The sequence below is a fragment of the Astatotilapia calliptera genome, chromosome 17 (genome assembly GCF_900246225.1).
Source record: "Astatotilapia calliptera chromosome 17, fAstCal1.2, whole genome shotgun sequence".
Classification (NCBI taxonomy): domain Eukaryota; kingdom Metazoa; phylum Chordata; class Actinopteri; order Cichliformes; family Cichlidae; genus Astatotilapia; species Astatotilapia calliptera.
This window is the reverse complement of record NC_039318.1, coordinates 6,406,217-6,420,786: the sequence shown is the minus strand read 5'-3', so window position 1 is coordinate 6,420,786 and position 14,570 is coordinate 6,406,217. Positions and strand designations below refer to the sequence as shown.

Here is a 14,570-nt window from a genome sequence, read left to right as displayed (position 1 = left end):
TAATTACCAACATGGGGATGGTCAATTTCTCAGTTTGTTCAGTTCCGGAAACAAGTTGGAAGGTTGTCTCAACCCACCCAAGATATGGCATGTCGGTCCCATTTCCTGTGGTCGGGGTGAGTTCAGATGTGTCCATAATATCGGCTACATCTCTTAGTTCTGTTTGTGGCAAATAGTCCTTTCTCCATTTCTCATCGATGATCGACACCTGTGAGCCTGAATCCCATAGAGCTTGAAGCCTGTGGCCGTCCAGGAGACACTCAACCAGACATTGCCTGCCCACCAGAGATGTGACTTTGTGAGGGGTGTTTACATGAGCTGGCGGCAGTGGTACCTGAACAGTCTCATTGTCTTTGTTAGTCTTTAAGCCAGTGCATTGTCTCTTATGTTGTCTCCAGTGTTGCTTCTGGCATGCTTTTGAACAATAAAGTGCGTTTTTACATGCTGAACACTGTCTCATGCCTGACTTTTCTTGTTTACAGTTGGAGCAATGTTGGGACTTGTGGATGATGGGCATGGTTAACACTCGTCCCTCGGTGGTAACCATTGCTGGTTTAAATGTTTCTCTTTATATGGTCTCATACCTCTGCTTCTACATCCAGCCTGAAAGTTTTCTCTACTCCCATAGAGGTAGCAGTGTGTGCAGCATTCGTTTCTTGTTCTTCTTGTCTTTCCTTTCTGCCTCATTGGCACAAGCCATATTTAACCTCTCTAACAGGAGTTCATCAGGTGTCTTAGAGTCTAACAGGAGTGGCTGCATATCTATCCTGACACTGTCACTCTGGAAGCCCGTGAGTATGGTGTGCAAACACATACGCTGGACTAAAGCTGGGTCGTATTTGAGTCCTGACTCTGACTCTTGGGAAGCAAATAAGACTTTCTGCTTTAGATCTAAAACTCTCATCAGGAAGCTTTGAGCAGTCTCTTTTGGGGTCTGTACTTCAGAGGCAAGTTGTTTATAGAGTTTGGTGGCGTTCTTCTCTTGGAAATGGGAGCGCAGGATGCAGCGTAGAGTCGTAAGGGTGAGTTGAGCTTTTCCCTCCAAATAGCTGCGTAGTTGTAGACCTGGCAAGATAGCTCTGATGACAGCATCTACAATGTCAAGCTCTGAGTAGCCTCTGCTCAGTCCATTTTCGATCTGGTGAGCAAGACTGGAAAATGTCAGTTTATCTTTTTGACCTGGTTCACCAATCTGGCCTGATATTTTGAAATCTTTCTGCCAGTAAGGGCTTGGTCGTTGGGGGGCACTTGACACAGATGAGTTAGGGACAGAGTGATTAGCTTGGGAGTGAGAACTAACCGCTGTGTTAACTGCATTAGCTGTCTCTGTTACCAGTGAGATTGCAGTGTTTAGTTGCTCTCTGTGCCCTGAATAACCCCTTCCATTTGCATTTGGTTCAGTCTCAACAATTGTCTCTTTCATTACTTCAGCAATCTTATCATTAAGCAACAACAGTTCTGACATTCCATCATCCTCAAGTACTGTTATACCTTCTCTCTCCATGTGTATTTGAATGTGTGTTAGCAGTGACAGTTTTTCTGCTAACATCTATTTTCTCTGCAATGCCAAGGAACTCGCAGATTGACACCAGTTGATCTTTGGATAGAGTGTGCATTTCGCGCACAACCTCTTCTTGCAGCTCTTCCACCGAAGACATTGTGGCAGTAGGCAGGAAGAATGTTGTTTTTGCAGCCCCTGATGATCTCTGGCTAGCCTCAGGAAACATGTGCTAAAACACAGCTACCAGTGTGCCTCGATAGCAAACTTTCCTCACTGCAGTCTGCCTGGGTTGTAGGGCTGGGCTATATCATACCGTTCACGGTAATACCGGTGTAATTTTGGGCAACAATAGGAAAATATAATATCGCGATAGAATATGGGTAAAACGCACATGCGCAGTGCCTTTGTTTACATACGCACATGGCGGCGACGGAGAATGAGAAGAGCGAAAGTGGATCGTTAAATGAAACGGATGAACCAGAATTGATTTGTAAAAATGCTGCAACTTCAGTGGTGTGGAACTGGTTTGGCTTTCGTCCGTCAGATACACAACAAAGCACTGTTTTTGGTAGCGCATGCTAGCGGGCCGTCGTTATTACCATGTTGTTTGGAAAATACGGCACACTTAAAATCAATCCTTTGATTTTTCTGAAAATCGACAGTGCCCCTTATAATCCCGTGTGCCTTATGTATGAATTCTGGTTGTGTTTACTGACCTCGAAACGATTTTATGTCGTACACGGCGCTCGAAAATCTGTCAAATGTTTTAGTACGACTTTGCTAAGCTACGAAGCCGCACCGCTTGATGGATTGTCGGAGCATTAGGGCTATATTAGGCAGGCGCCTCGTGGAGTGATACGTACTGTGCTTCAACATAATATTACCGTATTGTGTGTGTATAACCTCTTTTTAAGTTTTGTGGATATTATACATGGTTATGCTGAGGATATGTCGGCCAATTTCCACTGGAAATGCCTTTTGGTTAAACTGTCAGCAAGGAATTTGCACTGTTACATTTTTATATAACTTTAATGCACATAAAAAACAGCTGCTTGTTTAAGTGAAAATACATTGATGAGGTTTTTTGCACTAATAAAGTTGTGGAGTTGTAAAATATTTTGTCTAGTGTCAATTATATCGTCAGTTATATCATTATCGCAAATTTTCAAATGTATATCGTGATAAATATTTTTGGTCATATCACCCTGCTCTACTGGGTTGTATGGGGGGATTTGGCTGGCTTGGACTACGATGTGCAGATGTGGACACCGGACATCTAAGCAGCTATCCCAGCGGTGCCTCCAAATGTTACACCCCTGAAAACAGGGGGGAAAAGAATCACGAGAGTGAATATGACTTGCGTCTCTCATGCAGTCGTTTATTGCAGTGCAAATAAACAGAAACGTTTCACGTTCTGTACTGCTTAATGTCACATGGTGGAAGAAAATCACTAAATAATAAACCAAAATACTAAAGTGCTTACTATATATGCCAGAACATGTTTCCTGACAAAATGGCTGACAATAGCGGCGTTTTTAGCTCCTGCCGTTATCTTACTGGTCATTACACAGTACCTAACTGGGGCTCAAAACCGCCATGTATATGTGCACAAAACTGTAATATAATGCTTCTAACGCTTACAAAACAATGAAGGATTACCTCTTAAATATCTTAACAGTGTACACATTGGAAATATATCAACTTTTAAACACTTTTACCGAAAACAGGGGGAAAAGAATCACTATGGACACCAGGATGAAGCATGTTTATTTGTTGGGGTTGTGATGGCACTGGGTCACTGCTATTTAATACTGACAACAGTCTTGCTCAAAGATTCAGTAAGCTAGCACAATCTTCCATATGCAAATATTTTTTCTTCTTTGGTAGTATGGGTTGTTGAATTGTTTTTATTGAATTGTTCTACCCTGCAGGATCTGTACTATCAGTCGTACGCTCAGGTCGGAGTGTTGTTCGCTTCTATCGCCAACTTTAATGATTTCTACATCGAGCTGGATGGAAACAACATGGGAGTTGAGTGTCTGAGGCTGCTCAATGAGATCATCGCTGACTTTGATGAGGTGACTGAAATAGTTTGTTCCATCAGATCATCCATAAATCTGCAGCATTTTATATGTTTTTCGTGTAGTGAATCTTCTGGCCAGCAGTGCAATTTTCAGAGATGATGTGGCTATGACCAAGGGAAAATACTGTTTATTTATGGAATATAAAAAGCAATGGTGGCAGCTGGGAAAATAAGGAATTACTTACAGATGATTTTTGGCTAACTTGAATCTATAATCAGCTGCACAAAGCATTCCTTTACTCAAACATGCCAAACAAGTCCATTTTAAATTGTATTCAGATTTGTTTGTCACTTTTAATATACACTCACACTCACCACTTTATTAGGTATACCTGTTTAGCTGCTTGTTAATGACTGATATCTAATCAATAAATCATATGGCAACAACGCAGTGCATTTAGGTGTGTAGAGATTGTCAAGACAACCTGTTGAACTTCTGAGTATCAGAATGGGGAAGAAAGGTCTTTTAAGTCACTTAGAATATGTTGGTGCCAGACCAGTCTAAGTATTTTCAGAAACTGGGGTTTTCCCTCACAACCATCTGTAAGATTCACAGAGAATGGTTTGGAAAAAGAGAGAGTTTCCTTGAGGTTACAAGGCAGTTAGAACTGTCTTGTAGATGTCAGAGGAGAACCAGACTGCTTTGAACAGAAAAGAAGGCAACAATAATTCAAATAACCATTCACTGCAAGTAATACAGAAGAGCATCTCTGAACAGAGATAATGTGAAACCTCGACGCAGAAGACCGCACCAGGTGCCACTCCTGTCAGCTAATGAGAGCAACCTGAGGCTACTTTCACAGGGGCTCAATAAAATTGGACCACAGAAGACATCGTCTTCTCTGATGAATCTCAGTTTCTGCTGTGACGTTCATATGGTAGGGTCAGAAAATAACACTAAATCATGGATCCATCCTGCCTTGTAATGTATCTGGTTGGTTGTGGGGATGTAATGTAATGATGTGGGTGATATATTCCTGACATACTTTGGGCCCCCTTACTACCAACTAAGCATAATTTAGCATAGGGGCAGGGATAGCTCAGTAGGTAGAGTGGTTGCCCCATGATCGGAAGGTCGGGGGTTCGATTCCCCTTAACAGCTACCCTGAGGTACCCCTGAGCAAGGTACCGTCCCTACACACTGCTCCCCGGGCGCCCAATGGCTGCCCACTGCTTCACTGAGTGAATGGGTTAAATGCAGAGAGCAATTTCCCCACGGGGCTCAATAAAGTACAATAAAGTACACACTTTCTTCTTCTAATTTAAACACCACAGCCTACCTGAGTGGAAGCTCAGGTAGTGTAGCGTTCAGATCATCTCAAATGGGTTTCTTGAACTTGAAAATGAGTCACTGCAATCAAATGGCTCTAAGAATGTGCAACCAACAAATCAGCAGAAAATTTGATTTGAATTTTCTTGTTGTGGTAATCTGTTTCTCCTGTTTTTGTCCAATTTTTCCTTCTTTTTCCCCACTTCCAGCTGATGGATAAAGAGTGCTACAGGGACATTGAGAAAATTAAGACCATTGGCAGTACATACATGGCTGCAGTTGGGCTGGTTCCTACAACTGCTTCAAAGGTAGACCTCTACTAATTATATTTATCTCCTGAATAAGGTTTTTGTACTTGTTTGCAGTGTATTTGCACATTTGAAAACTGTTCTGGGTGTCCAGGGTACTGTTGAGAGGCCTAGCCTTTCCAAGTTTGTGTTCTCTGAGTGCTGATCTTTTAAACACTGCCACATTTCACACCACAAAATCCTCTGTGGGGGATTACTGGTATCTGTGGTTTCAATATATTCTGCTTTCATAAAGTGCATTTAAAGCCACATGTTACCACATCAGGGAAACAGAAATGGAGGGTAATATTGCTTCTTACTTCAGGTTTATTTCTGCATTAATATGTCACATATGTGTCTTCCTCTGATTTTCAGGTGAAAAAGTCCATCACCTCACATTTATGCACCGTGTCAGATTTTGCCATCGAGATGTTTGATGTCCTGGATGCTATCAACTACCAGTCTTACAATGACTTTGTCCTCAGAGTAGGTGAGTGAAGAGATACACATACACACTCTATGGCCTATAAATATGGATGTCAGAACTTCTGGCCTATTGCACTGGACACCGTGAACACTCGGTGCCGCTAAGCTTGGAAATGGAGGACATGCATCACAGAAAGAACATTCCCCACAGGAAGCTCGTCACAGCGAGACCTGAAGTTCTGGGTTCCATTGTGTTGGGTATCCTGTGGGGAGCCTGCAGCTAGAGCCCTTGTTTAATCCCAGTGAAACCTGGTGTACACAGTGCCATCCTGTCTGCAGCCTAGGTGGCTCCACATGTAGAAACTGCCTCTGTTTGTGTGCTTGGATGGACTTACTCTGCAGAAATGCAACTTTTGGTAATTTTTGCAATTCTGGATTTCCAAAAAGGAAAGAAACCAAAGTTAGAACTTCAATATGCGCCATGTTTCTGTCTATCACTGAAGTCCTTGGGAAATAGTTACATAGATGATGCAATATACTGATGCAAAAAATGTCTTGCAAACATGTATTATCATAGTTTTAAAAATGATATTGATATAAATGATGTGAAATTCTTGCAGTCATTTTTTACTATCATAAGTATACTAAACACTTCATTAAAGTTGCATTTGCATAACATTAATATTATATGGAAATGACAGATAGACCAAGCCCATTGGTCCCTGTTGGATTAAACTATTGCTTTGCGTGTGAGTTTAAACATGTGAAATTACAAGAAGCCATGTCTGATAGATTTGTGCAGTACTTTATGGGGTATAAAATATGATGCTCTTTTAGAACAGTGCTAAAAATGTTTAGTGTATCAGAATGACAGTGTGTCTGTTAATGTGCATGTATGATTGTGTAATTTCCTAACAGCCTTGCACTACATGTTTTCTGTGACACTAAGAGTGTACACAAAGTTTTTCTGAGAACTGTCATCTATACTCAGTACTCTTTAGATGCTAATATTAAGTGCAGTGAGATTTAATTGCATGTATTGTGTTTTAATAATCACACAAATCAGTAAAATACAGTTACAATAAGAGAAGAAGTAGCATAAAAACATCTATCGTTGCTATGGCATTTTTACTATTGCTTACTGTGTGCAATAGAATATTATGGTAACACACCAGAACTGGGAATCAGTGAACCTGTTATCACTCATTCCCATTCTTCATACCCTCCTTTGCAGTGTTACTGGGAAAAGAAACACTGTGTATGCCAAATGCATCCTCTGGAAATGTTATCTTTGGCTTGCAACAATGCTTTTCTTCTTACTGCAGCAGCAGCAGCAGCATGTTATACTGCTGGTAAAATGTTTCTCTTAGCACTAACATAAATAAACAGATCATTTGCCATAGTTTCCTAAAATATTTCCAATTGCTAATAATTAACCTGAAATGCTCTTTCTGAAGAGCACGAGTAAGACACTGATTTTTGCAGGAGTTTGAATATTGTTTTGAAAACTTTAAAGTGATTCAGGACATGAGTACAATCAGAGAAAAACTATTACATGCCACTTTTATTCTGACGTAAAGAAAATGGTCTCTTGGAAATTCAAATCAGTTTTACTTACAGAACACCAAATCGTCGTCATAGTCACATCAAGATGCTTTATGTTATAATGTGAAGATCCTACAATAATACAGAGAAACCCCAACAATCAGATGCTCCCCTACGAACAACCACTTGGCAATAATGGGAAGGAAAGACTGCCTCAATCTTCCTCCCGGGAGCTGGTTCCATAGTAGAGGAGCCTGAGAGCTGAAGGCTCTACCTCCCATGGTACTCCTACCATAAGTATCAGGCCACTGCTTATTTAACATAAGAAGTGGCCATATTATTCAACCCCTTGTATGTAAGAAGACATTAAGTTTCATTCTGGATTTTACAGGCAGCCAATGAAGAGAAGCCAGTATAGGATATATGCTCTTTCTTTCGCATTTTGGATCAACTGAAGGCTTTTTAGGGAGTTTTTACAACAGCCTAATAATAATGAATTACAATATACTCCAGTTTAAAATTAATGACTGGTCCAGACAGGAATTAAATGAGGAATATGATCAAAACTTTTTCTTCACATCTGCTGTTCATAAAGGAAAAGTTAAAAGATATGCCACCAGCTGCTGAAAAACGCTGGGTAAGTCTAGCTGTTTGGTGTATGTTAGTGGAAAGAGAAATGAATCCTATCACTAACCAACACTCAGCAATTACTTTGTAATTCTCATTTCTTAGTGCTGCACTGCTTAAATTTGTAATTCCAGTAGAAGCTCGACATGTTTGTTATAATTATATGAAAGCACATGAAAACTATATTTGAAAATAAGTAGCACACATATGTAATATGCATGTGTGACCCAGACATTATATTTTTTGTTCATGTTAACACCAGGCATCAATGTGGGCCCAGTGGTGGCAGGAGTGATTGGAGCCCGGAGGCCACAGTATGACATCTGGGGAAACACAGTGAATGTAGCCAGCAGGATGGACAGCACTGGAGTACAAGGAAAGATACAGGTACAGCTCGTCAGTCCACATGTATGTCTTCTCTGTTACCTATCCTTCTTCTTTCTATTCCCAAATGTAACAATGTACAGATCTCACTAAGATTACAAGCTGCTGCTGTGTTATGAAAATACATGCAACGCAGATCAATATTGCAGTCATAGAATAAAAAATAAAAAATAAAAACAGCATAAAGGTGTCCAGCTAAGATATTTAGGCAAGGCAAGGCAAGGCAAGTTTATTTGTATAGCACAATTCAACAACAAGGTGATTCAAAGTGCTTTACAGAGACATTAGAAACAAGAACAAATAAAAAGCATGATTTAAAATTGAATAAAACAAGCAAATAAACTAACTAACTAATTAACAAACAAACAAACAAACAACAGTATATAAAATCAAAACAGATAAAATCAGAACAGTAGATAAAATCAGTAGTTAAATGTAAGTTTTGAAATTTAAGCTTAAAGTGTGGATTTGGTGCTTTATTCAAATGCAGCTGAGAACAGGTGAGTCTTCAACCTGGATTTAAATAAACTGAGTGTTTCAGCTGATCTGAGGCTTTCTGGGAGTTTGTTCCAGATATAAGGAGCATAAAAGCTGAATGCAGCTTCTCCGTGTCTGGTTCTGACTCTGGGAACTGATAAAAGACCGGATCCAGATGACCTGAGGGATCTGGATGGTTCATACTGGGTCAGGAGGTCATTGATGTATTTTGGTCCTAAACCATTCAGAGCTTTATAGGCCAGCATCAGAACTTTAAAGTCTATCCTCTGACGGACAGGCAGCCAGTGTAAGGACCTCAGAGCTGGACTGATGTGGTCCACTTTTTTGGTCTTAGTGAGGACTCGAGCAGCAGAGTTCTGAATGAGCTGTAGTTGTCTGACTGATTTTTTAGGTAGACCTGTAAAGATGCTGTTACAGTAATCAAGCCTACTAAAGATGAACGCATGGACTAGTTTTTCCAGGTCCTGTTGAGACATCAGATCTTTTATCCTTGATATATTCTTGAGGTGATGGTAAGCTGACTTTGTTATTGTCTTAATGTGTTTTTCTAAGTTTAGGTCTGCACCCATGAGTGCTATTAGAGTGCTATTTGAAATAAAAAGTTAGCGGTTTTGGGGTAACTTTTCCCTGAGTTGGGTGGTTTTTGCTGGACATATCTGAATATTAAGGATGTTCCTTGAAAGCACTTGCATAGACTCATAAAATAATCTCTCCCAGTCATCACCTAAGACCCTCCCGAAGTGTGTAGTGGTGTATTTACCTGTGGAGACTGTGGCCCCTGAGGGTTATTTTTATACATTTAAGGCTTTCCTGGGGTGCTTTCTTTGGGCAGTGAGTGTGCTGCCTGTAGCTAATAACAGCAGCTGGTGCCACTTTAAATGCAGTGACCAGTGACCAAGCACTGCTGTCTCTTTTGCGCTCTGTAAGTAAAGCACATGTTTCACTGATGGAGACTCAGTGAAGCACAGTAATACTACACCACACCACACATGTGGAGGTGTGGGCGTGTCTATGCTGTGCCGTAAAACATAACCATCGTGAAGCAATCAGAAAACAACTGTTTAATTCTCTGCTGTGCTCTCACTCACACCGCATAGGTAGATCAGTCATTCTCTGGCTCGCTGCTAGGCCGCTGCTTTCTTTCTCTCTCTCGCTCATTGAGTGGGGATAAATTAAGAAAGAGTAAGTAAGTTTGAATGTTTGCTTTACAAGCAGTTGCTGCATACTATAGCTTTTTATTATTGACATGACTAGTTCTTATTTGACAAAGGTAAACAGATTAGAGGGTGTTATTTGGAAATAATTAGAAAAGTTCAGATAAAGTTCATGTGTTTCATTATTTTCATATATTCAATTCAATTTTCTTTATATAGCATCAAATCACAACATCAGTTGCTACAGCTAAAACCTAACAATCAGAAACTCCCTATGAGCAGCACTTGGTCAAAGTGGGAAGGAAAAACTCCCTTTTAACAGGAAGAAACATCTACCTAAGGACAATGTACTAAGGACAAAAGTAGTATCTGTTTAGCTTTGAAATCAGGTGTTTTCAGTCACAGCTATATAAAATAAGGCACCTAGCCATGCAGTCTGGCTGTACAAACACTGGTGAAAGAATGGGTCATTCTACACAGAGGAATATAGGCATGGTACTGTAATAAGATGGTACTTTTGCAACAAGTCAGTTTGTGAAATTCCCTCCCTTATAGATATTTCATGGTCAACTGTAAGTGGTATTATTGTAAATAAATGGTAAATGTCCTGTATTTATATAGCGCTTTACTAGTCCCTAAGGACCCCAAAGCGCTTCACATATCCAGTCATCCACCCATTCACACACACATTCACACACTGGTGATGGCAAGCTACATTGTAGCCACAGCCACCCTGACAGAGGCGAGGCTGCCGGACACTGGCGCCACCGGGCCCTCTGACCACCACCAGTAGGCAACGGGTGAAGTGTCTTGCCCAAGGACACAACGACAGAGACTGTCGGAGCCGGGGCTCGAACCGGCAACCTTCCGATTACAAGGCAAACTCCCAACTCTTGAATCACGAGCGCCCCATTATTGTGAAATGGAAGCATTTATGAACCACAACAACCCAGCCATGAAGTGGCAGACCACATAAAGTTACAGAGCAGGGTGCTGTGGTGCACGGTGCCTAAAAGCCAACACTGTGCTGACTCATTAAACCTCCTCGGGCATTAACATTTGCACAAAATTGGGAGCTTCATGTCATGGGTTTCCATGATCAAGCAGTTCCTCTAGGTGTAATGTGTAGGTGTCCCAGTACTTGTGTCCATAGAGTGGAGGTTTAAAGCATGACCTCACTTGAAAATTGCAAAACAAATGGAGATGTGGTGATAATATGTTGTGCTCATAGTTCGCTCCCCTAGTATGTGATGATTTGACTGATGCTCTCCTGCGCCGAGAGAAAATGTCTCTCCTGTTTGTCTCCAGCTTTGTATCTGCAATCAAAGATATTGATGATATGCTCAGAGTGAACCTGCTCTGATCTGTGAAAAGCACAGAGTACCAGTGGTGGCAGTTCTGGTAGTCTGTTGCCACTAGGGCTTCAGAGTGTCAGGCAGTGGGCACAGAGCTCACTGGAGGGCATTGGGCCCTTAGGTCACCCTCATGAAGTCTGTTTCTGAGTGTTTGGTCAGAGACATTCACACCAGTGGCCGGCTGGAGGGCATTGTGCAGCTCTAACAGGCCTCGTGCTGTTCTTCCTTGCACAAGGGATGGGTTAAGGACCTTCTGTGTGATTCCTCGCTACCATACAAAATAAATATTTTTATTACATTTTCTAATATTAAAAAAAATATACTAGAATAAGAAGATTACCGATAGTTCCTCCTTCTGTAAGACCCACTTTTATCTTTTCTTTTTGTGTTCAGGTACAGATGTAATTCTTTGCCCACATAAAATTTTTATTTGTCTTTTTTAAAAAGCACATTATTGTTGCTTCATTGTTTGCAAACTCCTTATATATTTACTTGTGCAATCTCTTGTTCATTTTTGTCATGTCGTAGGTGTGTCATGGTAAAATATTTGGTCATAAAGCTCATCAAACGTCTGTGTGCCTCCACCAGGTAACAGAGGACGTCTATCGCCTCATCACCAATTACTACAATTTTGTGTGCCGTGGCCAGGTCAGTGTGAAGGGCAAAGGTCAGATGCTTACATACTTCCTGGAGGGACGCAGACAAGGCAGCAGGCCATCTCAAACCCAGCAACAGCCTGGCAACGGTGAACGCCGTGCCAGTGCATTCGCCCACGGCAGTGTGTGCACCAGGCTTAGCCCCGCCCCAACGGTGACCACCTACGCCGCTATGAGGACCCCAAGCCCAAGTGTGGCTAAACCAACCACATCCACCAGCACCACCAGGTACCTGCCCTCTGTTCCCACTGCAGTGGTGTGAAGGGCACTGTCTCCATCGTGACTACGAAAAAATAAGAATGTAAGAGTGGAGGTGGGTGAGTAACACAGATGGCTGTAGCAGAGAAAGGCTATTTAAAGAGGAAAGGTTGTTCTCCACTCTTCTTCTTCTGTCTGTGGAAGACAGGGAGGCGAGACACTGATCATCCAATGGGAAGCCTGGATTTGGGCCTAAAGCCTGGAACCTGAGGCGTCCTCGATCAGACTGTCCCTCCACATTCAAACCCTGTTTGTTGTTTCACACAGCGGGATGTCATGAACAGGATACAGGATGCCACGTTGCTCTGTCATCAATCAAAGGCCAAGGATGTCTCCAGGATTTCATAACTGCCAAAAAACTGGATCCACCACTACGATAAAGTAAATAAGCATAAAAATAAAAACACATCGCAATGCACAATTGAAAGTGTAGCACACAAACCTGTCACAACAACTGTGTCCCGAAATCTAAGAACGTTAGCTGACTCTTTTCTCCCCGTCTAAAACCAAAACAGTGCTGTTGCCTTAGCGACCACTCTTCACAATGAGATTTTTGCCATTTTTTTTGTTGCCTTTTAGATTGATTTATCAGATTAATTCATTTTAGGGGCATCATTGTCCTAGAGACAACAGTGTTTAAAGCGGTTGAAGCCAATTGTGGAATTTTAGATGGCAGTTAATGACATGAACTTGCCAAAATACAACAAGGCGTTGCCTTTGACCATTTGTGGGTGGTTGATGCTGTATGCTTCATTTCTGCCCCTTCGCTGAACCCCTCGTACACGAGGCAAGCTCTTGATTCAGTGAGCCGAGCTGCTCAGCGTCTTTAAGTGCATGATGCCACTGCTGCATTTCAGTCATGTGTGCTGTCTGTTTCCCTGTGATGCTTGACTTCCAGATTCTTCCTTGTCAAAGTGTAGCAATAAAGCAGTTTGTCTCCTATCTCAGCCTATTCACTCCTTGCATGCTGTAGCCAGCTGGATCCTACTTTGACCTGATAGTGTTTGTAGCCAATAGAGTGTGCATAGCTAGCCACACCAGTCTGTATCTGTGGAGTTGAAGCATGAATTAGAAAACCTATTTTTAGTATTGTGCGAGTGTGATTCCTTCTTCCTCAATGAATTATATTTAAAAAAAGAGAACTTTTTTCTGTGTGCTTGTTTACAAAGAAATATTTTCTAGTGTTGAAAAATATTCTGTTCTACTATTTTTATGAACTCGAAGCTGCTTTGGAAAGGGCGGAAAAAAAGAAACCTTCTGTTTATGAGGAGATTCCCACAAACCTCTGTGTCTGGATTCCTCATGCAAACCCAGATGATTTATTTTACGGTATAGCATGCTACTCACAGTATGGCTTACCACAGCCATTAACTTTCCTCTAATCTGTACGAGCATGCACTGCCTGGAAGCCTGCAGATCAAACATGCATGCTTTGATGAAGCACTAATGCAGGCGGAGCAGCGGACACACGTTGACTGTGTTTTATTATAGTCCTCATGCATGCGCTAAAGGTAGCGGTCCTCTTGAATGTAAGGTGCTTAATTGACCCGTGTCTTCTTCATGAGCTTGGTGTGCAAACCTTTTTGAGGACATATTCAGGATAGATAGACTTCAGGCCTGGGGGGAGAGGTTCCTCCTCCTCCTCCCTGCTCCTGCTGTAATCAACAGGTAGCTGATTTTCTAATGTGCCAACCTATTTTCATAAACATATCAGACTTTTTCGTGTTGAGCTGTAGCACAACTGAATGCGTTGCTACGGTTATTGTGGATTTTCTTTTGTTGGATGCCTGTATTTTTACTGTTCGAGCTGATTGAGTTTTGTTACTCAAAACGATGGCAAGTGTCGATTTTGATCAGATTTATTTGGAACCTGACGGAAATTACGTTGGACTTATCATATTTAAAATAGATTTTAAATCTATATGGTAGCTTGAGTGCTTAATTTAAGTTTATAAAAGGTTTAAAATGAGGATTTTTTATACACTTGCTTTAAACAATTAATTGAAAGTTGATGAAAAGGAATTGTGTACAATATTTTTCCTGTAAATTGGATATTTTCATACTGTATGATACGGGTTTCAATTGTTATATGTAGGTATTACTAGCTATTATTGTACATTGTAGAGATATATTATGGATGATACAATATTTGTCAAGTTCTTTTGTTGAAGATGTATTTATTGAGATGTTTTATGTGAATGTAAATTTTGGTAAAGAAAATATTTTATACTAAAATATAAGTGTTTGCACTGCAATTATATCGACGTACCATGATTATGAAGAATAAAGCCAGTGGAGATGTGTCTCCTGGACTAAGAACTCTCATTCTGTGCTTATTTTGAACAAACACAGACAGAAATGCACATACAGAGTGCATATGGAGAGGACATGAAATTTAGTTAAACAGTTACGTAACGCTAGAAAAACAGAGTAGCTCATGTAAGAAGTTGGAGCAACATCGGGGTCAGTGGCAGTTTGACTCCTCTGGTGCTGCTCAGCATTGGCGACCTCGCGCTGATGACATAA

General features: G+C 41.1%; 1 protein-coding gene across 1 annotated transcript in view; it reads left to right on the top strand.

Moving 5' to 3' along the window:
* LOC113008884 (adenylate cyclase type 1-like) overlaps nucleotides 1–14,363 on the top strand; it is a 64,773-nt gene extending 50,410 nt beyond the window's left edge. The window contains exons 16-20 of the mRNA XM_026146766.1: nucleotides 3,433–3,579; nucleotides 5,064–5,162; nucleotides 5,517–5,631; nucleotides 8,002–8,126; nucleotides 11,719–14,363. Of these exons, the coding sequence (XP_026002551.1) occupies nucleotides 3,433–3,579; nucleotides 5,064–5,162; nucleotides 5,517–5,631; nucleotides 8,002–8,126; nucleotides 11,719–12,048 (816 nt within the window). The 3' untranslated portion in view covers nucleotides 12,049–14,363. The remainder of the gene's footprint in view (nucleotides 1–3,432; nucleotides 3,580–5,063; nucleotides 5,163–5,516; nucleotides 5,632–8,001; nucleotides 8,127–11,718) is intronic.
* Nucleotides 14,364–14,570: the final 207 nt, after the last annotated feature.